General features: G+C 34.3%; 1 protein-coding gene across 1 annotated transcript; it reads left to right on the top strand.

Moving 5' to 3' along the window:
• The first annotated feature begins 1250 nt into the window (after positions 1-1250).
• On the top strand, positions 1251-23876 carry TfIIS (RNA polymerase II elongation factor). Its single transcript, XM_089243298.1, has 9 exons — positions 1251-1625; positions 5912-5980; positions 7746-7857; positions 11243-11482; positions 14371-14434; positions 15518-15668; positions 16554-16700; positions 19091-19162; positions 23690-23876. The coding sequence occupies exons 1-9, from the start codon at positions 1557-1559 to the stop codon at positions 23696-23698; spliced, it is 933 nt and encodes a 310-aa protein (XP_089099424.1). The 5' UTR covers positions 1251-1556; the 3' UTR covers positions 23699-23876.
• Positions 23877-24999: the final 1123 nt, after the last annotated feature.

Below are 24999 nucleotides of genomic sequence, written 5' to 3'. Positions count from 1 at the left end.
AACATGTAAAATAATTTACATGGGCCTTTAAAATCGCTAATTGCAGCAAATTGCGTGTGAACAATGTGATGCTGTAGGCATTTAGTATTATTGTGTTCTGTCGCGTTTCTTTTGAACTGCGCTGGTTCTCAAGTAAATAAACAACCGGTCCTGGTGAATCATCGTCTCGTCCCTGCCACAAATATCATTCCTCCCAAGTCGTTCTGTGCAACAAGATGATATTTTTAACATGAACATCATAATAATATAGTCAGCGCGGAAAAAATAGTGGGGGTGGGTAGGTATTGTCCGGTCTAGAACCGAAAAGTAAGCAAGTATGTCTATTTCAGTATAGGACGTTAGTGGTCATTCAAGTATTATGTCAGCATCGATGGGGGGGGGGGGGTTCTGATTTGCTGATGGGGGGGGGGGGGGGGGTTGGAATATGCTTACGTCATCAACTTCATGAAAATATGAAATAGTCTTAATGACATCTTACTCGGTGTGTCAAAAATGAGAAAACCTTTCGCCCTTTCGCTGGTGTGTTTATGGGCACCTGAACTAATTTTCTCCCTATTGAGAAGTCCCCTACTTTAGTGATCTCTAAAGGTGCGTATACACTAGCGCGCGGATCATGCAATCGGCGCGCTAGTGATACGCGCCTTTAATGTTTAGCGAATCCAAGTGATCTGGAAATGTGTCCGGGCCGCTCAAGCACTCTGGAACTGAGTCACGCATCACTCAAGTGATCCGTAATTATGCCGCGGATCACTTAAGTAATCTGGGAATGGGCCGCGGGTAGCTTGAGTGATGTAGAACCGCACTGGGTGCCGCTTAAGTGTTCTAAATCTGTCCACATGTCACTCAAGGGATCTCTAATGTGCCACGGATCGCTTAGAGAAGAGCGGGGTTATACCCAGGGCGGTCTCAAGAGTATCACGGGCCCCCGGGCCAAGTGCTTTTTCTGAGGATCTACCTGGCAAATTCTCGAAAAATCCAACTACTTATTTTTCTGAGACCCCTCTTCTCTTGAGGCCCCCGGGCCCAGGGGTAGTGCCTCGGTTGCTCAGCCTAGTTATGGCCCTGAACCAAGGGCACAATTTACTAGATAGTAAATTCCCCATGGTGATAAATCTAAGTTGTGTTCGGTTTTAAAGAAAAGAAATACGGCAAAACTTACAGAAAAAAAAAAAAAAAAAAATTAAAATGGGAAAAATGTCCTGAGGAATACGGGTCATATGGTCAGATCTTAGATGATAATGATTGAAAAAGAAAAACTCGAAAGAAAAAAGAAAAAACGGAAAAAAAGAAGATGATAAAATTTTTTATTTATATAGCTCTCAGATCCATCCTTTCTCAATTAGTTATCAATCAATCATGTTTCACGTTTTTTTTCAATGTTTAGTAAATAAACAGAAGCTTCGAAACCGTAACTGTGCGACCGTTCGGCTGTTATTCGGATGGCCGTTGTGAGTGTGACGCGATATTCGCACGACGGTGAAAAGCGATATTTTTGAAACCTGTAATTGAAAAGAAATAAATAAAAGTTGGAGGGAAAGAGAGAAGAAACAAAAGCCATGGGTTGCGAAGAAGAAGTGATGAAAATCGCCAAGAAGTTGGACAAGATGGTTACGAGCGGGTCTCAGGTAAACTTATCATTGTTGTAGGGAAGAAAGGTATTTCCAGAGCTTGTTGATATCATTGATGATTCATTGTTTTAACGTGCACTAAGCTTATAACTATAAATATTTAAAAAAATTTCCAAGAGGAGAATAAAAGCATTACGTAATTTGGAGATTGTGGATATCACACAATAGAATTTTTCTTTTTTGTAAATGAGTTTGTGCGCATGTGATTTTTTAAACGAAATAAATGCAGTGAAATCTCGATATAACGATTTTCTGCGTACTAAGGAGAAGAAAAAATATCGTTGTACAGGGACCATCGTTATATCGAGAGGCGGTAGTCTTGACATTTCCACATATTCCTTGATGAAACATCGTTGTAGAGGGATTTATCGTTATTGAGTATCGCTGAAGCTTGGTTTCACTGTATCCAAAGTTGTTGATTATGGCACATAATCATATTTGTATTATCACACAGGGGTATTTAGAGCAGGGCTAAAAATGGACAGCAAATTTGAGGAATGAGTAATAATGAATATTAGAGTAAAACGAGAGAAGGGTTACAAAACCCTGATATAATGATATGTTGATATGCCACCCTGACCATAAGCAGATGCAGGCTCCTTGTAGGAGGAAGGGGGCAATCACTGAGTGTGTATGTTTTGTGAATAGGGGAGGGAACATTGTTGCCGACGAGGAACAAAAAAGCACCAACAGACTCGAAAAGAAATCGCCAAAGAGGAAAAAAAAGCTGTTCCATGTTTTCTATACAGAAATGTTTTTTTCTCAAAATTCTTCCCGGAATTGTTCAGTGACGAACAATTCTACTTCAATGTATGGGAAAAAAAACTATCATACCACACACCAACTCCTGTCATATCCCCACGCAGCAATTTCCAACCAGTGAGTTAGGTGGCAAATGAAGGTGCCATCTATTTGTGGTCACCCCAGGCTCGGTAGGCTGAAGCTCTTGGACTGAATGAAAAAAACAAAGAAGAGCCAAAGGCAGGTGCTTTTATTTATTATCCCTTCCACATCTCCTGAAAAACGAGTATTGCACTGCAGATGTGGCTTTAGAAGTGACACCAAAAATTTCCCATGTGGTTATTCAGTTGAAATCTGAGGGTGAAAAAAAATTTTTTTTTCTTTTAATTTGAATACATGTTAACTAATAGAAAAAAGGGTAATCAAGACCCTCAAAGAAGAAAACGTGCTCAAACCCTGTTCAACCGTGACAACGATAAAAAATTAACTTTATGGTGTGAATGTCATCCAGTCTTCCTTTTGGTGCAATATGTTCGAATAACTCGATATGGAATGTTTTTACCTCACTTTTATTATTGCTATGTATATACAATTTTTGTTCTTAGTTGGCAGATCACATTTCTCAATGGCTTATGACTTAAAAAAGACTGAATACGTTTTTTTTTAATGCTTTAAACTTTGCTTTTGCATTCTGGGGGACAAAATTTTTGTTATCTTGGGAGATGAAATACCTTAAAGGCAAGACTGCACTGTAAGGAAATGTCATGAAAATATTGTGCGATAAATAGTAGTTTTTTCCCTAGAATTGTCAGTTATTAATCTTGCAAATCTTTGATACCCAAAAGTGATCACATTTCATTGAAACTATAGAGACGTATAGCAATCGCCACCAATCAATCATCAAGAAAGGTCTAATAACCTATCATTACCAAAACCAAAGATGCATCAAAGAAAAAATTGGGAATTTGAGATCGAAACTGCAGATACATATGTCCAATACTAGAGATGAGAATATTCTCCTGGATGTAAAAATTTGAGAATAAACGAGAATATTCATTTTTCTCTTAAATAATTAAAATTTTTTTACTAATTTTGTTTTTATTATGAAATATAAATCAGTTTTTTTTTCATTGCCTTAAACATTTACAACAAAATAATTTTTGGTATAATCATCCCCCAATGACAACTTTTAGTTGTTGTTTAGTTACCAACCTCTCATGCCTATGATGAGAGGGTTTAAAAGTTTGGCTATGAAGACTTTAGTAACCTTGCGATTAAAACTTTAAGAAGTTATTTAAAATAAGATAAATTTTTTCAGAAATTAGTTCAAAGCAAAGAGTAAAACTCAAAGTTGATTGACAAAGGATATTTATAGATATATAATTATATTATATAATATATATATATTAATATATATATATTAATATATTATTATTATTATATATATATATTATATATATATTAATTATATATTATATTATATAATTATAGATATATAATTCTTATACAATTACCTTAATTCTAAGAAGATACAGAACCGTTGTTTTCTTCAATGCACATACACTTAAATTCTGTATCACTCACATTTCTTTGCAAGTTGTGCAATTCAGCCACGTTGGTTTCATTTTCTTGCTTTCAAACTTCAATTTTGTGGCCTACAAAACTTCAATATTCCCTGTATTCTTGACGGGAAGAGAGATGAAGAATAGAGAATATTCTCTCAAAGGACTACTATTATAAATTACCAGAGAATATGCTTATCGTAAAATAATAAGAATTATTCTCAAGTTATCTATAGAGATTATTTATTAGAATGTATGTCATTACAAATATTCTTGAAAATGCTCCCTGGAAGGACTACTATTATAAATAACAATAATATTCTCGAGGAGAATATTCTCTGGAAGGACTATTATAAATAATTTGAGAATAATCCTTACCATTTTTGATAAAAATATTCCCCAGTAATTTGTAATAGTCCTTCCAGAGAATATTATCAAGGATATTATATATATTTATATTCTAAATAACAGGAGAATATTCTCATTAAGAATAATAAAAATATTCTCAAGTTATTTATAATAATAGTTCTTCCAGAGAATATTCTCCTAAAGATTATTCTCGAGAATTTTACATCTCTATCCAATACTAATTGCAGTCATAGTCTTTTTTCAGTCGGCATTTCAATATTAAAATTTTACAAAATACTAACATTTTTCGTTATTTTACATGACTGATTTCCAAAAAATTATTAATGCCACCATTATAATTTTAAGTAAAAAATTAAGTAAAGTAAATTAAGTAAAAAATTTGTCACATTAAATTGTTTATCAAATACAAATACTACGCCACAACAGGCAAAATGCCCAACGAGGTGGCTGAGAAAAAGATGCCCATAACAAATATGGATGTCATATATTTCAAAAATACAGCAACCCAATTAAAAACTAAAATTATAAACAATATATACACATGATAAAATACTATACAACGCCCATAATGGTTGTCTTATTCTAAGTATGGATAGCTTCTCGATTCACCCCAACATGTTTATCGTATTTCTTTTTAAACGTGTCAATTGTGTTACAATTAATCACAGTTGTATGTAAAAAAATCAGCAGCATTATAACAACTACAGCATGTTCCCTAGGTTTTCTATGACAAAGACTAAAAGGGTTTTTATCAAGAAATTAAAAGTCAAAGCTGATAAAAAAGCTTGAAATATCTATGTCTGCATGCTTAACAGCTTCCTAGGTAATCGCTGGATCAAAAACCGTTTTGAGCTAGTGTAAAAATCTATACACAAAAAAATTAAATGTCCAATGTTTTTCTAAATGGCACTTCACATCCTCCATGCTCATCTTAAAAAATGCAAAGAAAGCATGGGAGCTTACTCAAAAGAGTGCCGTCACTAAGGAATTATAGGCGTGGAGCCAGGTTCGTAACTACGCTGTGGCAACTGGGGCCTTGATTTGAAGGGGGGGGGCAGAATAATATACACTTATTTTTACATAATAACCCTTTCGAGGAGCCCCAAGAAAAAGTCTGCCCCCCTGGGGTCCTGGAAAAGACATGCTATGGCCCTGTTTGGAGCATATATATAAGGGAGAAAACATCAAAAATATCATGGAGATTACTTCTGGGATAATTAAACTGTGAAGATGAAATGTGTATGGGAATAAAAATCTAAAAAGTTCCATTATTTTTAAAATTTGTTATTTTATTTTCTGTGAAAAGTCCAGGTATGTGACTCATATTCTAAACGTTTTTTCAGTTTTTTAAAATTTTTATTAGTGCTGAAAGTTTTTATTCTGTCATTTTCAATATTTCCAGTCACCGAATCAGCCAATGGTAAATGACCAATTCACAAATATCGATCTCCCCACCACAAAAGCAAAGTTTGAGGGAAATAATCACCATTTTCATGATTATTCAGGCAGAGCAAACACAGAAATTGCAATTTTTATCCAATGACAAAAAGGTTTTTTTTATTGTTGCATAGTGTTATTGATGTAAATACATTTTTCTCTTTTTTGTAATAGGGCCAAGAACAAGCTTTGGATCTTTTGAAAACTTTGAAAGATCTTCCAATTACGCTAGATATATTACAGGTGAGCTGTGGATATTATTGTGTGTTATGCGGAAAAAAATTTCACCCATCAAATCCTACTTAGATTTCATAAAATAATATGTTGGTGCTCATACCTCATATCGAAATTTTTTTGTAAATTGTATATTATTCACATTTATCATGCAAAATTAATTAAAAATTAAGAAAAGCAAAATTAGTGCTTTTCTTTTTGTACTGTATAACATTCTGAAAAAAAAATAACGTAGAAATAATTCTCTCAATTCCTAATATAGTGTGTGTTGCTTAAGCCTGGCCCAGAGCAGCAATGCAGTGCCACACCGAACTGAACAAAAACCCGTTTAGAGACATGGCTGAACATGAAATTTTTGATAAGTCGAACTAACGATAGCTCTAAGTTTTTGTCGGCTGCTGCACATTCGACTTATCAAGATTTGACTATATCAGGGCTCCCACTCATCCTACTTTTCTACTTTTGGTAAAATGTCCTACTTTCTAGTTTTTGTCCTACTTTTCCTATTTTTTTTTTACCAAATCCTATCAACAAAATTCATATAATTGATTTTAATTGAGGAGGGAATCATTGATATAATGCCAAATAATACAAATGATGTAGATTGTAATTAATGATTCTGCCAAAGCAGAAATTGTATTGTTTTTTAGGGTATTTAGGGGGGGGGGGGTTGTATAAGGACCAATTGCGGGTTTATTAATTTTTCATTTGCTTAGTTTGAGGGTTGAGTAAATAAAGTAGTGATTAAAAACTTCTATACCTGGTTGAAAAAAAATTTTTGTACTTACTACTTTTCATGGTCATGGGTAGTAACATTCATCATTCAAAATTATGGTGCAAATTTTGTGTATAGGTGACACAACAGTTTGCATTACAGAGCAGTTGGATACATAGGCCTATTCTAGGTTTATGACTGATACCCAATAACATTTCTTTGCCTTCTGTATTTTTAGGGCATGCAGGGGCATAAACAATATTTACAATGCTCAGCAAAGACCTAGAGATAAAAGTGCTTCATTTATCAAAAACGATTACACTGGCATTGAGCACTAAAATTTAAACAAATCCTTTTAAAAAAGGGATGGACAATGCGGTAAAACTATCTGGTCCACCTTGACTTATTTACATTGGACCTTGTAATTTACACATTTCGCAGTGTGTGCTTTTGGAAGTGGTCCCAAAGGAGCATCATTCTTAAAAAGCGTATGTCTTCATAATTTGCTGTACATTGTCGAAGAGACATATGACAGACTGGATTGTAGAAGACCAAAAAAAAAAAAAATATATATAATATATATTGTTAGGGGAGACAGAAAAATTATCTGTAGTTGCTAGTACCCTATTTTGGCCAAAAATTGTTTTTGTTACCGTCATTTCTGCATTTTGCTTTGGCTTGGGTCAATCTTACAGGATACTGAAATAGTTTGCTATGAAAAAAAATTGTTTTTTTAAATTTAAAGAGAAATTTTTTTTAGGGATTTTTTAAATTAAACGCTATGATTATGTTGTCCAAGGGGGGTACCCTCTCCCATCCTACTTTTTCTAATTTTTTGAGCCCTGCTGTATATACTCTGTTTTATAGCACAAAAATCCTGTACAACAATGTTTTTCTCTGGTCCCTTGATCATCTCTTTAATAAGAGTTTCACTGTATTATCTGTGATTCTGATGAACGCTGTTAAATGTCTATATTTTATACAATTTTCTTGATATAACTATCACTTGTGCAAATGAGTGTGTTGAATAACCAAACAGGAAAATTTTTCCTCCCGTAGAAAACACGTATTGGCATGAGTGTGAACTCTCTACGCAAATCCACAAGCGATGATGAGGTTATAACATTGTCTAAAAGCCTCATAAAATCTTGGAAGAAGCTTCTACCCGGAGGTATGCCGCATCAGTGAAATATTCTATATTTATCTATAATTTCAATTATATAAACTAGGGCTGGGAATCAATTAAAATTTTTAACTGATCAATCAAAAAATGTTTAATGCTGTAATCATTTAATTGACTGGTTAATCCAATTTTAATCAAATATTTTTTGTGACCGTATAACATTAAACGGTGTTGTATGAGCCAAATGGTACTTGTGAGGAGAGGAGCTGACATTTCCAAAAATACAAAAACTACTGTTTATATAATGGAGACAATAAATTTTGGTCTTGTCTTCTAAGACTCCCATCAAACTCAATTTGAAACTGAAATCATCAGTTTTCATTGAACTGATTTGTCAAAAAAATTTGATCAAAATGTCAATTCAAATAGTTTTAAATATGGCCACTTGAAAGATCCAAAATTTTATGCATAGGAACATAATTTGTGAGATATCTAATTGTTTTTATTCAAACAAATTAAGTGAATTCATAAATTTTTAACAAAACTTTTAATTGAATTCTAATCAGGTTGATCAAGTTGATTAACTCGACTGAAATGTTTTACTGTGATTAACAATTGATTAATTAATTGGGCCAGCTTTATGAAAAACAGTATTGATCTTAATGTAAGAATATGTATCCTATAGATTAGTGGTTCTCAACCTGGGCACTGCGGAGCCCTTGGGACTCTGTGTGCACTCGCCAGGGGTTCTGCAACTGTTCGAAGAAAATTAAAAAATAGTAATTATGAATATTTTTTAATAATAAAAATAAATCAGTAACTTTGATGAATAAATTAAAAAAATGGGCCTACAGGGTTCCACAATAGAAATTATATACCAGAAAAAGGGCTCCACAAGTCAAAAAAGATTGAGAACAGCTGCTACAGATGTTTCCCGAAATTCCATACTTAGCTTAGTGGGGTACAATTCAATCATTCTTGGCATACTCTTAGATGAATTTAGATATGGGTGTGGATGGTTTCAATTAACCCAACACTGTGACTAAAGGTAGGCCTGTATTCTACTGTAACTCATGGTGGCACGAGTAAGAGCTAACCAGTGTTTAAGCTGGATAAAAAATTCCTTTCGCAAAAAATCGAAAATGGGCAGAAAAGCTTTAGCAAAATGCTACGATGCTAAGGGGCCATTCAAGTATTACGTCAGCAGATTTTTAGCCATTTTTGACCCCCCCCCCTGTCAGCAAAACACTGACCCCCTCCACCCATTGTCAGCAAAATTTAGTCAGTCAGCTTAGAATATTTCATATCTTCAAAAAGGGTGGTTGATGACGTAACCCCCCCCCCCCCCCCGTCATCAAAAGTCAGCAAATCTGAAATCCCCCCCCCCCGATGCTGACGTAATACTTGAATGACCCCTAATGTAATGATTGATGGTTGGATGTCTACTCGTTGCGTAGCTCCTGTACGCATTTTTGCGAAAGTGGCTACTACTTTTTTAGCATTCTACGATTTTCTTTCGCGTTTTGCGAAAAATGTGACCGTAGCTTGAACCCTGGAGCTAACCCAAACCCAATAGACTTGAAATTATACAAACAAGGATTCTATGCAGTCTTAGCTTGACTTGATTGGTGATAAGTAAAGTACTGAATGATGATAGTTATCAGTAATGTTTGTAAACTCTGTGATCATCCTTGTTTCAAATCCTGTCTTCATTCTACAGCATATCGGCAAACACGAAAAGGTCACGGTGTTCCAGAACAGTCGCAAAGGGAGGGAAAGTTTGTGAAATTCAAGAAAGAGTCGCGAAATTATAGAAGGATCGCGGAAGGCAAGAGAAGGTTACAAAAAGAGAAAAAAGGTTGCTGTATGTTCATGTAGCAGTTCGGTGTTGTTTTAGCATCTTTTGCAGAGAAAAGTCTGTTATTTTTCATGTGTATCACTGTAATAATGTACTCAGCTGTTTGAAGGTCGGATTAGTGATACCGTTCACTGTTTCTTTTGCACTGCAATAAGCGTGCATGAAAACTCATCTGATATACTTTTGAGTTGTAAAATGAGATTTTGATCCTCTTTGCAACAACATTGTAGAACTTTGGTTTACGTCTGAGGCTTCTTACAGGTACCAGACCCGAGTAATTCATATTAAAATGCATTGAGTGTAATTGCCTTACACTCAAAAAACAATTCAACTGGGCAGTAGGATTCTAAAGATTAAGAACCACTTTGCTAGATAATCTTACTATATTGATTTTTTCCAACTTTCAATGTTCATGCTACATTAGAATTTCTCAAATACATTGCTGTACCCCTGGCTAGTCTTCAGAAACTGTGGTTTCCACACTATTTGAGAAGCAATACTTCACCATACCAAATTATGAGGGAGGAACAGGGTTTATGCTAGATAAAAAATTCCTTTAGCAAAAATGAGAGGAAAAACTTTAGCAAAATGCTACAATGCTAATGATTGATGGTTTGATGTCTATTCATTTCGTACTTCCTGTACGCATTTTTGCAAAAGTGGCTACTGCTGCTTTCGCATTTGATGAAAAATGCAACCGTAGCTTAAACCCTGGGAAGGAACATATGAGTGCTCTTTGCACCTAACTTTGGTATCAGTCAAATAGAGGGCACAGTGCTGTGTTGGATGTACAGGTGTCTACACAATACTCACTGACTCATACCTTTGAAGACTGGACAAACCCTGCTTCCCATCTCAGAGATATTCAAGTGTTTCCGAAGGAAAGTATCCGGAAAGTTTTATTATATATGACAAAACATATTCGCCTCAGATGAAGGCAACAAAAAATAATATATGCATATAAACGATCGTCAATCTGAAATCATATAACAGATAATTAAAATCTAAACAACAAATGCCAATGGGCAATCAAAATTATAAACAAGATGATGGTATGTAGTCCATCTCGTAAAGAATCTAGCAATCGTCAGTTAATCGAATGATTGTCAATAATCTATATCTAATGATTGTCAATAATGAATATAAAATTTCAAATTGCAGTGGATCAGCTAATCACAGTCATCCATGTTTTAACATTGTCTAGCTTCCACATCAGTTCGATTGTCAGCATTGGTCTTCAGTAGTCATAGGTCTGCTGTCGTCTAGGCCACAAGTTGTATATCCTCTCTACTGAGTGTCTACACTGACTCTTACCGTAAAAATGGATGGTAGCACCACCTGGGTGATAATGCCCATGAATCAATCAATGTATTACTTGATATGTCTTTTTCTACCGTTCTACTGCATTTCACTTTCCGGAAAGACTGTTTCGGAAGTTTTCTGCTTGAAAACATTTTTTTCTGTGAAGAAAAGGGTCCAGGACTCAAATTTTTCTGTATGTGGTAGACACTATGTTTTAGTTTTATTATGTTCAGATAATGACTCATTGATCTGTATGCTTTATTTATCTCGCAGATGCTCCAGCAAACAGAAATGATGGAAATGGCTCACAGGGTCGTGAAAAGTCAGAGAACGCTACAAGCAACAGTTCAGCGAGTATTCCAAAAAGCTCAAACAGAGATTCATCATCAAAGCCTACTGCTTCGACAGCAGAAAAATCTACTCCAATCAAACAAACCACTTTTCCCTCCGACACAACAAATACTGTCCGCTTGAAATGTCGAGAAATGTTGGCTAGTGCTATGAAGATGGATGGTGAGATCTTTTAAAAGTTCTTGCTTGAAAGTTTCCTTGACTGTTTTTGCCATATTGCTGCTAGTTTTTTCTTTCTCATGCATCATTCATGCCCTTTAGCAGTCATACTGTTAGCAACCAGCAACCATTGGCTTTTTGTAGAGATTATAATTAGATTTAGATTATTTTGCTGTGTCAATGCGGATTGGGGTTTTTCATTTTACAGTCATATACCTGCTTATATTTTTGAGGCAAATATTTTTGAAATTATACTGCCAATAATTACATGGATGTCAGGGTATGAAAAAATCAGATTTTTTAGATGTAAATCAGATTAATTTTAATTAATTGACTGCTTATTAATTAAAACAAATCTTGTTAATCATTAAGAATGCATATTTTCATATAACTTACCTGTTTTTTTCACTTAATGTCAGAAATTTGATTCTGCATCAATGAATAAACTACAAATGAACTACAAGCAAAAAATATGAAACCAAAAATCTGTGTTTATGTAAAACATGAAAGGTCGCTGATCCCAGAGTAGCTTCATGGATCATAATTTTTCTTCGAGAAAAGTGCTTTTTTATTCATGAGCCACCCCATTAAAATGAATGCGTAGTGCCAACTCAGTATCACATATAGTGCAGGGTTTTTTGATTCACTCCATGTACAATCAAAGGGCCATTAACTAAAAAAACAATCTTTTTGACAAGATTGTTTCTCGTGCAATTGATGAATGCATTTATTGTGATGTGTTTCGGACTTGTATAATGTTGCTTTATAATTTACACATTTTTATTCTTTCACAGATTTAACACTAGAAAGACTGGTCAGGGGACTATACCTAGAAAGACGAGCGGGGATCTGTGTGACCTCATACCTGTTTTTGGCCATTTTTGAAATTTGAATGTTGCAAACAACCTCTCTAGATGTGCGTCAGTGTAAAGGAAACTTGAGACTGGGGGATTTGTTTATTTTCTATAATCCCGATAGGATTTCACATAGTGTTACATCGCCTCTAGGTTTTGAATAGGATCAACGAGTGTGATCATGCTTCATTTTTTGGCAGCTGGAAGCACCTGACGACGTTCTTCCGAAGGGTTTTAACCAAGTTGATTGATTTCGATTTGAAAAAATTCACATAATTTCAGAAATGTGAGATCAGTAGCTGTAAAGAAGAGTTTCTTGTAAAATATTTTGGAATCCTTGATATCCTATTGTGATGAGGAAGGTTTCACAATATTTCATACATTTTTATCTTCAGCAATTTTTTCACAACCGATAGATGGAATATTATTGAAATCTCAGATTTTTATGAGAATTAATTCACATTTGGGTATAGGACAAGGTTTTCATTGATGACTTCAATGTGGTTTGCATTTACTGTTTCTAGTAGAATTTCATTATGTATCAGCTGAGGCATTGTTTGAGGTATAATTTCATTCTGATTCACACATCCATATTCAATACTATTGCTTACTTCACAATCATTTTACTTGGGGTAGTTTTCATTCTCCTCTGAATTCTCATCACCAGTACCACTGCTTCTGGATTTTTCTTACGAAATCTTTGCCAACTTCTGAAATGTTTTCTCTTTGGTGAATCTGCATCTTTTTTCAATTTATGCAACAAATTATCAACACAGAATATTTCAACTTTGTAGAACAAACAATTTATCAGACAAAATACTTTTTATATACAAAAGTACTTGACAACAAAAGCTGAGACTCCTGCTGACAGACACCCACAGTTAAGAATGAAGGTAAGAGGCTCATGAAGTGGGGATTTCACCATGTTAGAGAGACTATCAGAAGACTTTTGGCCTTGCGAAATCAATTGTGGCAATTTTGGTTGTATTATATGATGAACATGTTCTAAAATATATGGGAGGGTCAGTGTTACCTCTCTTCCATCTTTTTAGGTATATCCGTTCGTATCTCCATTGCTGAAAAAAAGCTCTAGTGTACATACAATAAGAACATGATAATTCAGAAAATTTCAAGAAGTTTCTAATGTTTTGGTTTATTCTTACTTGAGATATGGGGAGAGAAAGAGTGCGCGGGAGTCACACAGACCCAGTCTGTCTTTGTAGTGTTAATGAGTTTTGGTTAATCAAACGAGCGAACTCGAAATTTTAATGCAAAAAGTGAAAAATTGCAAAGTCTGACAATATTTATGTTGGTACAGCATCTGTTATTATTTTGAATCAGCAATTTCAGGGCATAGAATTTAAGGCTTTAAATAAAAACTAATTTTTCTGTTTTTTTTCAATCAGGAGAACCTTAGTCCTCCATTGTAATGCATTGCAAATATTTAGTACAGTTATATCTAAGTTTAGCTCCCTATATTTTTATGCAATTTTTCCATGCACAATATTTAGAAACAGAACAGCTTTCTTTCTGCATTATCTGAATTAAATTCGAATCTATATTTACCAAAGATCTTCTATACTTACTTTTAATGAATAACTTTACCAACATGTCAATGACATGCAAATATCATTTAAACCAGAAAGTGATTTAAATTGACGTATTCTGATAGATATATTTTTGGATGCACAAACTGATATTCTCTATCAATCACAATGTAGTTATTAAAATATACATTTTTTTTCATTGTATAATTTTTTTTTTACATCATCATTGTTTTAAATAAAATGTGTATTTAATGTAGACTAATACACATTAACAGTTTCATTATAAAGTTTGTTGAAGTGCATACAATATCACTATGTGTGACAAGTGGTGCAAAGTAGTGGTGCTATACACTAGTAGAATATCTGCTCACAATATGTTTTTCTTGCTTACGTAGAGTTAAAATATGTTGTAAAATGTGATTTTATTTTTTCCCATAGTTAAAACTAAGCAGAGCTTTATCTTTCTTTTTTCATGTGGGTCACAATTTAGCATCTGAAATTGAAAGTGATTTTGGTGAACCAGAGGATCTCGCAGCCAAGATAGAAGAATATATCCTTCATTTTTGTTCAGAAACTACTTTTACTTTTTTTAAACTTAAGTGAGTTGGTATATTGCTGTGAAACAGCCATATGATAATATTACTCTTTCATCCATGAAATTTTCTTATAGTGATGGTGTACATAAAATCTGATTCCACTGTAACGGCAAATGCTTTATAAGGCTAATTTTCTTCAGTCTTTTTGAAAATTGTTGGCTCAAATTAGCAATTCATTAAGGGTGTAATTTTCTATGAGCTAATAATTTTCCTTTCTTTGTTTCATTATTATTTTGATCAATGAATGCGTAGTTTATGCATTCACCATGTTATAATTATCCATGCATTTTAATTAATATGATTTGTTTGTTCATTGCGATTTAGGGCGAGGTAGCCCAGGTTGATAAGATATTTGCCTAAAGTACCAAAGGCTGTTTAGTGGTGTCGCGAGTTTGATACCTGAGTTGTCCTTGTCAGAAACAGGTATCTTGATGCAGGAGTACCACAGTAACAACAATATGACCATGAAGAAAGATTGCCATAGTAGGGAGTCCTGTACCGAGGGGTTAGCATACCAACCTCTCAGTGAGTATTTAAAAAAAAAGGCTGCCGTTCAGAATTGGCAATAAATTGTAGGTCCTGGTCTAATTAGCCCTCATGTGCAGAAAATAACAGTGGTGCGACAAAAATGATCATTATGATTCATTGGAAAGAAGTCAAATTTCTCATATATAATGCTATTTTTACATTAAAAAAATTAATGATAAAAAAAAAATAAAATTACTAAACTGTGTAGCTCCACCATGTTTTGGAAGCAAGTATTTCAAAATTCATCCACAGATTCAACATTATGTCTAATCTTCAAGCTCTTTTTACAATAAATTTTTTCATAACTGCTGTACATTATTTTAAAATCATAATGAATCTGTTTATTTTTAGAAGGAAATTTATTGTTTTCACATTTTCTTCTCAAGTATTCAGTTAGAAATTATTCAACAAAATGAAGTATAATTTTTTTTTTGTATATGTATGTAAGTTTTCAGCATGGTTTTTTTTTTTATGTTTAGAAATTATTTTATTCATCTTAACAATGGTACATATTTACCAAGAGTTCAAGGACACAAACATGAAATATAAAAACAGGATTCGAAGCAGAGTATCAAATCTAAAGGACTCAAAAAATCCAAGCTTGAAATTTAACGTGCTAAAAGGCATTATTGAACCTTCGAAAATTGCTGTAATGACAGCTGAGGTAAGAAATGAAAGTAGAGTTAATTTGTCAATGCACATTTTAGTAGAAACAACAGATTCACAGTCATACATTAATTTTGAGCATAGTTTTAACAAAAAAAATTAAAAAGTATTTTCTATTTACTTCATGTAAATTTTGAGCAAACTGTGAATGAAATCATTATTTTAATCATTTTAAAAATCATCACATACTTTGCTTGCCTGTAATTCATGTGAAAATTTATCAGTTCATATGGCTATGTTATCAGTTCTCATTTTATGAGTTGCAGTAACCTGTCAGAAGTATGAGGGAAAAAATGTGGCAGTACAGTGTGGAAACTATAGTACAGTGTGTATACATGTATCAGTAGCAGAATACCTGAGTAAATACCATTTCAGGGGAGAAGGGTTTGTTACAAGCATCATTTTTAGTTGTGTTACAAAACTACTACTCTGCATGACTTCAGATCTGTCATTGGCATTCAGGTTGTCAAATGCTGTTTTTTTTGTATCCTGTTCTGTTAATTGCAGTTAACAATTGTTTACCTAGAATGAAAATATCTGCCTCATGATATAATTCCTTGAACAGCCTACAGTGAAACCTCAGTTTTGTTATTTCCAGTTATTCAATTATTTCCTCAATTTAATGATGAAATTGTTTTCTCTCTCCCACTGAACTTCATTGTGAGGGGGGACAAGTAACATAGATCACCTATCTTACTTGGCCCCTTTGATTTATTCACGCTTTAGGGATTTAGTAATTCCCATGAATATGAAGAGTGCTTTTATTGCTAGAATGATTTATCCTATTGTTAATTTCCCAAATGTTTTTCTTGAATATTTATGCTAAGTTTAAGCTCATCGAGATTGTAATGAAAATGTGATGTGAAATTTTGTATTTTATAAGGAAATGGCCAGTGATGAAATGAAGACTTTGAGACAGAAATTTACTAAAGAGGCAATTAATGACCACCAAATGGCAGTTACTGGCGGCACCAAGACAGATCTTCTGAAATGTGGCAAGTGCAAAAAGAGCAACTGCACATACAATCAGGTACGATTATCTTGCTGCTACTACAGTCGACCATACCATTATAACAATGGGTATGACAAAGTCCCAATTTTTTTCCTATTCACCCAACGTTACTCTTTATCCAGAATACTGGCCTTCAAAGGCCATTCAATGCAATTAATTTTAGCTCTGCCCTGGTGCTTTTTTGCAACACAAAAAGTAAAAATTCTGTGTTTTCGTTTGCCAAAATCGTGTTTGACTTTGTCGAGATCAGTAGGAAAGAAATCACATAGGTGCATTCATGTAATTGCTAAAATTTTATTATTCTCTAACCTGATGCACCACTTCACTACAACTGGTTACATTGCAGCAAATATATGAATATAATTCTTTATTGCGTCCAAATATATATGTCTTCTTGACAATCTAGTTTTTTTTAAATGCCTCGATATAATCTCCCAATAAATATGATGCCTGTTTTCCTGGGATCAAGGGTGATTACTATAAACTTATAGTATATATACTATATACTTTCTATATACTATATACTTTAAAAGTATATATTACTATATACTTTCTTATAACAAATGTGGACTGTTTTTTAATTTTCTTTGTATTGTAATTAGATTTATTTTTTTTTAATTCTACTGATTGTTTTAAGGGTTGAATTGTATCTTATGAAAATGCATCTTTCAGAATTCTTATCTAGACTATTTAATTGAGAAAATCTGAGCTTTTATATATATATATATAGATTCACAAAACACTATAAAAATAAACAAATACAAATACAACACCAGCAAATAGCAAAAGAAGATAGTCACATCACGCATCGCTGGTTGTGCTCGTATATTTTACATTATTCTGTGCTGTTTAATGTGGCCAGCTGTAGTAATCATTGCCCTCCATAACTAAGAAAAAAAACTGTCATCAAGTACACAGTGAAAAATGTAATATACGTGTTCATGCTCTGGCAAATGAATTCAAAAATGCATTGACTAAATACATTTTCCTGTAAATACAATGACAGAAAGTGATTGGATTTAGTCTCCCAACTTAAAATACATTTGGAAGGAGTTGAAATAATCATATCACAAAATCCACTAAACATCAATTGATCATTTTTTCTAAAAGATCTAAATTCGGTATGTATACTTTCTATGATATATCTTTTTGTAATACTGATTGTTTATCTGAGCAATAATTATGTATTTTCATGTCTTCAAATGCATTTCATATTGTCAGAATTTCATTCATATTTAAATAAAGAACCATTTCAGTTATCGTTAAGATAGAACATACACAGAACACTGTTTAAACAGGGAACCCCCCCCCCCCCGATATAGTCATCCTTTTTTTAGTCCCATGAGTATCTGCAAAATGGGGTTTTACTATGTATGACATCGTTGAGTGCAGACAGAATTGTGACTGACAGATTTTCATTTTCTCAAAAGCTTTTGTTTCTGTTCCAGACCCAAGTGCAACAGTACCCTCTCTTGTCCAGCATGGGTTGTACAAACTAATTATTTACAAAACTATGTACATAAGAATGCAATTGTGACTCATATATTCGTTTTCTATTTTCCTGGAAGCGTGTGTTTACATTTGCAACCACAGCACAGCAGGGGTCCCATATCACGCCAACTGCACACGCCCCATACCATCACAGAGCCTCCACCAGCTTGAACAGTCCCCTGTTGACATGTAGGGTCCATGGATTCATGAGGTTGTCTCCATACCCGTACACGTCCATCAGCTCGAAGCAATTGGAACCGAGACTCATCAGACCAGGCAACGTGCTTCCAGTCTTCAACAGTCCAATGTGGGTGTTGTCGGGCCCAGGTGAGGCGTAAAGCTTTGTGTCGTGCAGTCATCAATGGTACACGAGTGGGCCTTCAGCTCCGAAAGCCCATATCGATGATGTTTTGTTGAATGGTTCGCACGCTGACACTTGTTGATGGCAATCTGCAGCAATTTGCGTAAGGGTTGCACGTCTGTCACGTTTAATGATTCTCGTCAGTCATTGTTGGTCCCGTTCTTGCATGATCTTTTTCTGGCTGCAGCGATGTCGTAGATTTAATTTTTTATCAGATTCCAGATATTCACGGTACACTTGTGAAATGGCCGTACGTGAAAATCCAAATTTCATTGCTACCTCGGAGATGCTATGTCCCATCTCTTGTGTGCCGACTATAACACCACGTTCAAACTCAGTTAAATCTCTATAACCTGCCATTTTAGCAGCAGTAACCGATCTAACAACTATTGCCAGACACTTGTTGTGTTATATAGGTATTGTCGACCGCAGCGCCGAACTCTGATTGGTTCCATATCTCTTTATTTGCATATGCACGCCTGTATCAGTTTTTTTGGCTCTTCAGTTTACATTTCAATTGAGCTCTCTTATTATTTTCAATGTGCATTTCTTTCAGGTCCAAACAAGGAGTGCTGATGAACCCATGACAACTTTTGTATACTGTAATGAGTGTGGGCACAGATGGAAAGTGAGTGTTTTTCAATTTAGACGGTACTGCAGAATAAGAAATGGATTTTAAAAAATTTGCATTTATCTCTCGCTTTTCTATCTGTTGTGACACTATCACAATCATTCATAGCACTATATTACAAATAATTAACATGATAACATAATTTTTGATGTCATGCTATCACAATGTTACAGAATTTTTCAATAATAATTCTTGCCTGAATTGTTTTCTCTTAAAATCACAAACACATCAGAAATTAATTAGCATCAATTGCTATAAATTAGAATAGCAATTTTCTAATGCAAACTCTAAAAATGCTCAATAGGATTCTTCAAGTAGGAAATGTTTTGATTTGTTTAAAACCCATCTAATGATATTGAGGCTTTTGTACAGCTATTCAAATTGTTTCAAGTGTAGATCTTGATCTAATTTAAGTAGCTTATATGTACTTCCCCAATGTGCCGAAAACTGCTACACACATTACGGAAACAACCAGTGCTGCTGCAGAACATGTTGGGGAAGAATTTAAAACAAAGTGTAGAATCATGGGGGATTTTTATTGCCAAATACTTCCAGTCTGTCCAGGGCTTGTTGCAGAACAGAAAATATTCTGCTTTGGGGTTGTACATGATATGACAACAATCTAATTACCCAAGATGGTATAAAATTTTTAAGAGTCTGAGATTGCTGTACTACGAAATTGCACATGCACCTTCTCCATATTCCTCTACTGAACGGCTAATGAATAGGTATGTATGGGAATGTGAATGTGCATGTATGTGTTGCTTGAAAAGTGCTACCATCTGAATTTGGAAGCAGAAAATTAGCTGATTGTTTTTTGTTTGTGTCATGGATGAATTTTTTAAATGTTGTAGGCCTGATTGCTCTCTATGGAGAGGCTTCTTAAATAGGAGATTCGCGCCTCAAAGATGAAAACCACAGTCAATTTCAGCCGACCACCACTATGCCCTCAGTAAGGTTCAAACCTGGGCCCTCGTGATGGGAGTCTATGATAATGCCCACACAACTGCATACCGGCTAAGATTATTGTACTAAATATAATGAAGGTGATAAGAGGCTTATCATATTGTGGGTCTTATCATTATTTTGTTCATTATTTTCATCTTACTGTGGTGATTTTCTGCACCCACAAACAACAGTGTTCGATATTTCTTTATATATTTTTTGAGAAGTTGGGGCAATAATTCCTGTTTGTGGGGCGGGGGGCCTTCATGTGTCAGAGAAGATTCTGACGAGGACTTATCGGGTAATACACTCGCAACGAATCTGAGTACCTTTTAGCTCAGCAGGTGAGTATTAACACAAAAACATCAAAACATTTCTAACCATTTTTAGAAAATAATTCTTTTCTACAAAATGGTTAAAAATTTATAGAAATAGTAGGGGAGGCAAACCTCCATTCAAAAAAATCTATTTCATATTTTTTGCAATTTGACCCATTCACATGAAATACTTATTAATTTCTTAAATTTTGTGCTTACATACAGTAGATGCAGGGTTTAAGCTACGGTTGCATTTTTCACAAAATGTGAAAGAAAATCTTAGAATGCGATGGAAATAGTAGCCACTTTTGCAAAAAAATGCCTACAGGAGGTAAGAAACGGGTAGACATCCATCCATCAATCATTAGCATTTTCAGAGTTGCCAACTGCTACGGTACAAAGCTAAGGGAGTCACTCTCAATACTACAGAAATCTGATTTTAAAAAAAATCGGGTTTTTGAATTTCTTGTGGTGTTTTACCCCTATTTTTATAATTTTTTTTAGATTTCATCTATCTTTACCATAGCAATGAATTCATATGCACACATGGGAGAGTTTGAGAGAAGACAAACTTGAAACCGATCTGTTTTGTCTGTGTGCAGTATGCAATCTTTAAAGCCGCACCTTAACTGGCCGCTCTATTCGATGCCCAACTGCGCAAAAACCTGTTTTCTGTCAAAACCACCTCATGAAAACAAGGTTTTGAGAGGTTTCGAAATGGTGAAGTGAACTTGTGTGGCAAAAGATGTTTCATCATAGGTGCCATGAGCTCCAATAAAAAAAAACAAAACTGGGAGGTGGGTCTAGGGTTAGTAGAATCAAGTAGATCACGCTTAAGAAGAAGATATATGGTATCTAGGGTTGCAAGACGTCCAGTCTATATATACAGCCCACAAGGGCGTATGCAGGTTGGGATTGCATTGAATATACATGAAATATTAATCAACTTGGCGACCTCGGGAGGACATGTGGTCTGAGCCTTTTAGGTTCTAGTGCCAATGAGGTGCTGTTTTTAATGAACTTTCAATGAAAAAAAAATGAGAGTGCAATAAAAAATAATTATGATGTCTTAGAGGGGTACGCCCTCCCTTCACATGGCAAAGCTGAACATTTATCACTACTGACAAGCTTTAAGCCAATGTTGGCATGTTTGCTAAACCTTTTTTTTTTCATTTTTGCTAAAGAAATTTTTTATCTAGCTTAAACCACTTATTAGAATAACAGATGTTATATCACTTTTGCAAAGTATCAAACAAAAACTGTTAGTTTTCTGAATTTCAGTTTGTTTTATCTTTTATTTTTGAATATTTTGATGCTAAGTAAAATAGAACCAGAAATTTTTGCTCCAATAAGTCGTCATTATCAGTCTGCAAGACTGTAGGAGGTCAGATGGTCTTTACTGACAAACATTTCTGTACTCATTTCACTATGCCCTAATCATGTGCCATAGTAGCCGCTATGATCCCTGTACATGTGGAGCAGCTTTTGCAATGGACTTCCTATAGAGAGCATATGTATGGTAACACCCCCCTCTTCCTTCAGTTTCTGTCATTTGACCAGAACCACAATTCCTCAATTGAAAGCTGCCTCAAAGGATCAGTGGTTTTTACAGATACATGTATGCACATAATCTACATTAGACAGTTCTGTTTTAACTCCTCGCAATTAAAACAGGCATGACATTAGCTTAAGATTAAAAAAAAAACTAATTTAAGAACAGTATAATAATAACAAAAGAATCAGTGGATGTAGTGGCACAATTGAAAATTTTACAATCAGTTTTATATGAACTGTTCCGGTCATGAATAAATATGTTCGAAAGAAACCAAGAAGCCCTGATATGACCATATTAATTAACATTCACTGTATATATCTTTTCAGAATTTCAGTTCCTATGTGAGAATTATTTAATCTTTCTTTTAGCATTGATTCCTACTTTTCAATGCTTTAGTTTGTATATGTAGGTTGAGAACGTCTCCTAATGTATATACCAGGGCTGGACAAATCTATTGCCCGAGGCATGTAAAAAATTCCTACCAGGCATGTATTTTTTTTCAACCTATATGCCTGATGCGAGCATTTCAGTGTTTTTATTGGTGGTGATGCAAGGTCAATCATTTTACGACTCTCCACAACAACTGTATGGGTGCATAATAAGGCAAATATGAGGGTTCTTATGGATACAAATAGAACATGATTAGAAAGCTTATTGGGGGGGGGGGGGGGAGATAGTAATGCATGTCATATGTAGGATGAGTACATCATTTGAACCCTTTTCAATTGAAGGTATGTTTTAATAACTGGTTGAGAAGAAAAAGACTTAAATAAGGATGTCCTGGACATGCCGTGTAATAAAGTTTGTTGGGAGCTAATATAGTTATTTTATTTCCAGCTAGGTGGTTGCAGTGGATTATATAGTCAATGCATTTTAAATCTCTTATTTTTATGGCCCTAAATATTATACAGCCTGTGTTGCTCCAGTTCCTCGCACCTGTCCTGGAACGCAAATCAGTCATGATTCTACAAGCAAACTGAACAGTAACTCAAGACTTCTTTTCAGACACCAACAGCACGGGAAATAATTGACTGATCTTAGATTTTCAATTGGTGACCGCACAAATTTTTATGAGGATCAGTATTGATAGTCTAGAAATTGACCCTAAATCCCCCAAAGCAGAATGTGCCAAAATCTGTGACATACGTCACAGAACAATTTTAAGAAAAAGTGCAAAAAACACTATTACCTGAATAGGGATTTTTACCGCAGAAAATTTCCAGTTAGCTGAGGGCTCGTCGCAGAACAGTGTTAAATATTCTGCTTTGGGACCTAAATCTAAAAACAATCCGATAAATGAGGCAGTAAGATTTGGGGAAACTCTACTTATCATATCAACAGTCACAGATAATTTTGTGTTTACTATGATTTTTTTTTTAAGATTATGTGAATAACTATTATTTGAAGCTATTTTGTGAATTTTTTTTAATAATGAAGTAATTTTGGAGCATTTTTTGGGCATGTATTATTTAGTCACGTGCCCGACTGGGCATGTAAATTTTTGGAGATTTGTCCAGCCCTGGTGTTGAACATGCAAGCGAATATATATTTGAAAGATGTTACATATAGTCAAACTTTGGTGTCTCAAAATGTGTCCTGAAATAAATATAGCTTAGAATTATAAAAATTACTTCACAATGTTGAAGGTTTGGATTATAAATATATTTTTTTCAATATGCTAGAATATAACTTTCTTTTTTCTTTCAGTTTTGTTAGGTTTTCTCCCACAGCAATTCATCATTTCATTTAACATTGCATGTGTTCTTTCTTGGAGTAATGAAATTCATCGCCGAAAAAAAGAAGAAAAAAAATCAATTTTGTAAATACTCTTAGTGTTACCTGGAAATGTTCAAGCCGTTCCCAAAATAAAAACGCTGTTCAAATTTGTTTCAAACATGTTGAGTTGCCTTTGTGTAAAACGTCGTATTGTACACATAAAATATGGTGATGAATATATAAAGTATTTCAGAGTTTGACAAATTCCAGGTTGCCATGGGGATTAAAAAATCAGCTCAAATTTTACATGCATAATGACTAAATTGCAAGTTCAGGAAAACAAAAAAAATTCTTTGTGTGTTCCCATCAACAAGGCCTGTAAAAGTCTAGAAAAATTATTTCGGCCAGGATCACTCTATAAAACTTGAAAAGCACAACCAATAATCTTATCAGTTGTATTGGAGTGAATGTAACCAATAGGTTTATTGGTATCAAACTTTCACAGTGTAATCCTGACCTAATGCTTTTTTCAATTTGTCAAGTCCTGTTGCAATTGCATAGGCACTAATGCTTCCAATTTTTTTTTAGCCTTATTAAAATATTTTGGTCGGAAACCAGATTCTTCTAATTTTTTGTCTTCATAGAAAAATAGCTAAAAATATTGCTTCACTTGAACGAAAATACCGTCATTGCAATCCCAGGCTGACCACATTTTCTCAGAAAAATATGGAAATTAGAATTTTTCAAGTATTAGAGGAACGATCTATGTTAAATATGATATCCATAGCTGCCAACTTTTGAAAATGAAAATTCGGGAGATTTTCGCGCAAACCCGTATTTTATGCTAAAACCACTCCCTATAGGGATTTTTCCAAATAAAATAGGGATTTTCCAAACATAAAAGTTAAAGCGTAGGGAATAAAATTCAAAAAACAAGTGAAATTGGAGGCCAAAACTTCAATGATGTAAAAATAAATATTGTGTTCAATCAGAAACGCTGTGAACAAACATTCTGCGCGAATGACCCCAAAATCATCGGAAGATGAAGGAAAACACCGTCAATTTTTTAAGAACACTGACTTTTTGTGACACTTGCTTGATGTTTTTTTTTCACTTCACGACTGATGATGGCAGTCTTTCCATGACCGATGTTTATGTCCGTAACACAACTTGTACAAAAAGGAAAAGTCGGCCCTCTTCTGGAACGTTTGATGAAAGGAAATTCATCGGAATAAGTATCTTTAAAATTGATTAAATATGTTTTTGCTTATCATTATTCATGCTTTGTTATATCGCACGTA

The sequence above is a fragment of the Pholcus phalangioides genome, unplaced genomic scaffold (genome assembly GCF_987345545.1).
Source record: "Pholcus phalangioides strain wild (caught in Gottingen) unplaced genomic scaffold, Ppha-v1.0 ptg000015l_1, whole genome shotgun sequence".
NCBI lineage: Eukaryota > Metazoa > Arthropoda > Arachnida > Araneae > Pholcidae > Pholcus > Pholcus phalangioides.
The sequence above is the reverse complement of the archived record's forward strand: the minus strand, read 5'-3'. Positions and strand labels throughout refer to the sequence as shown.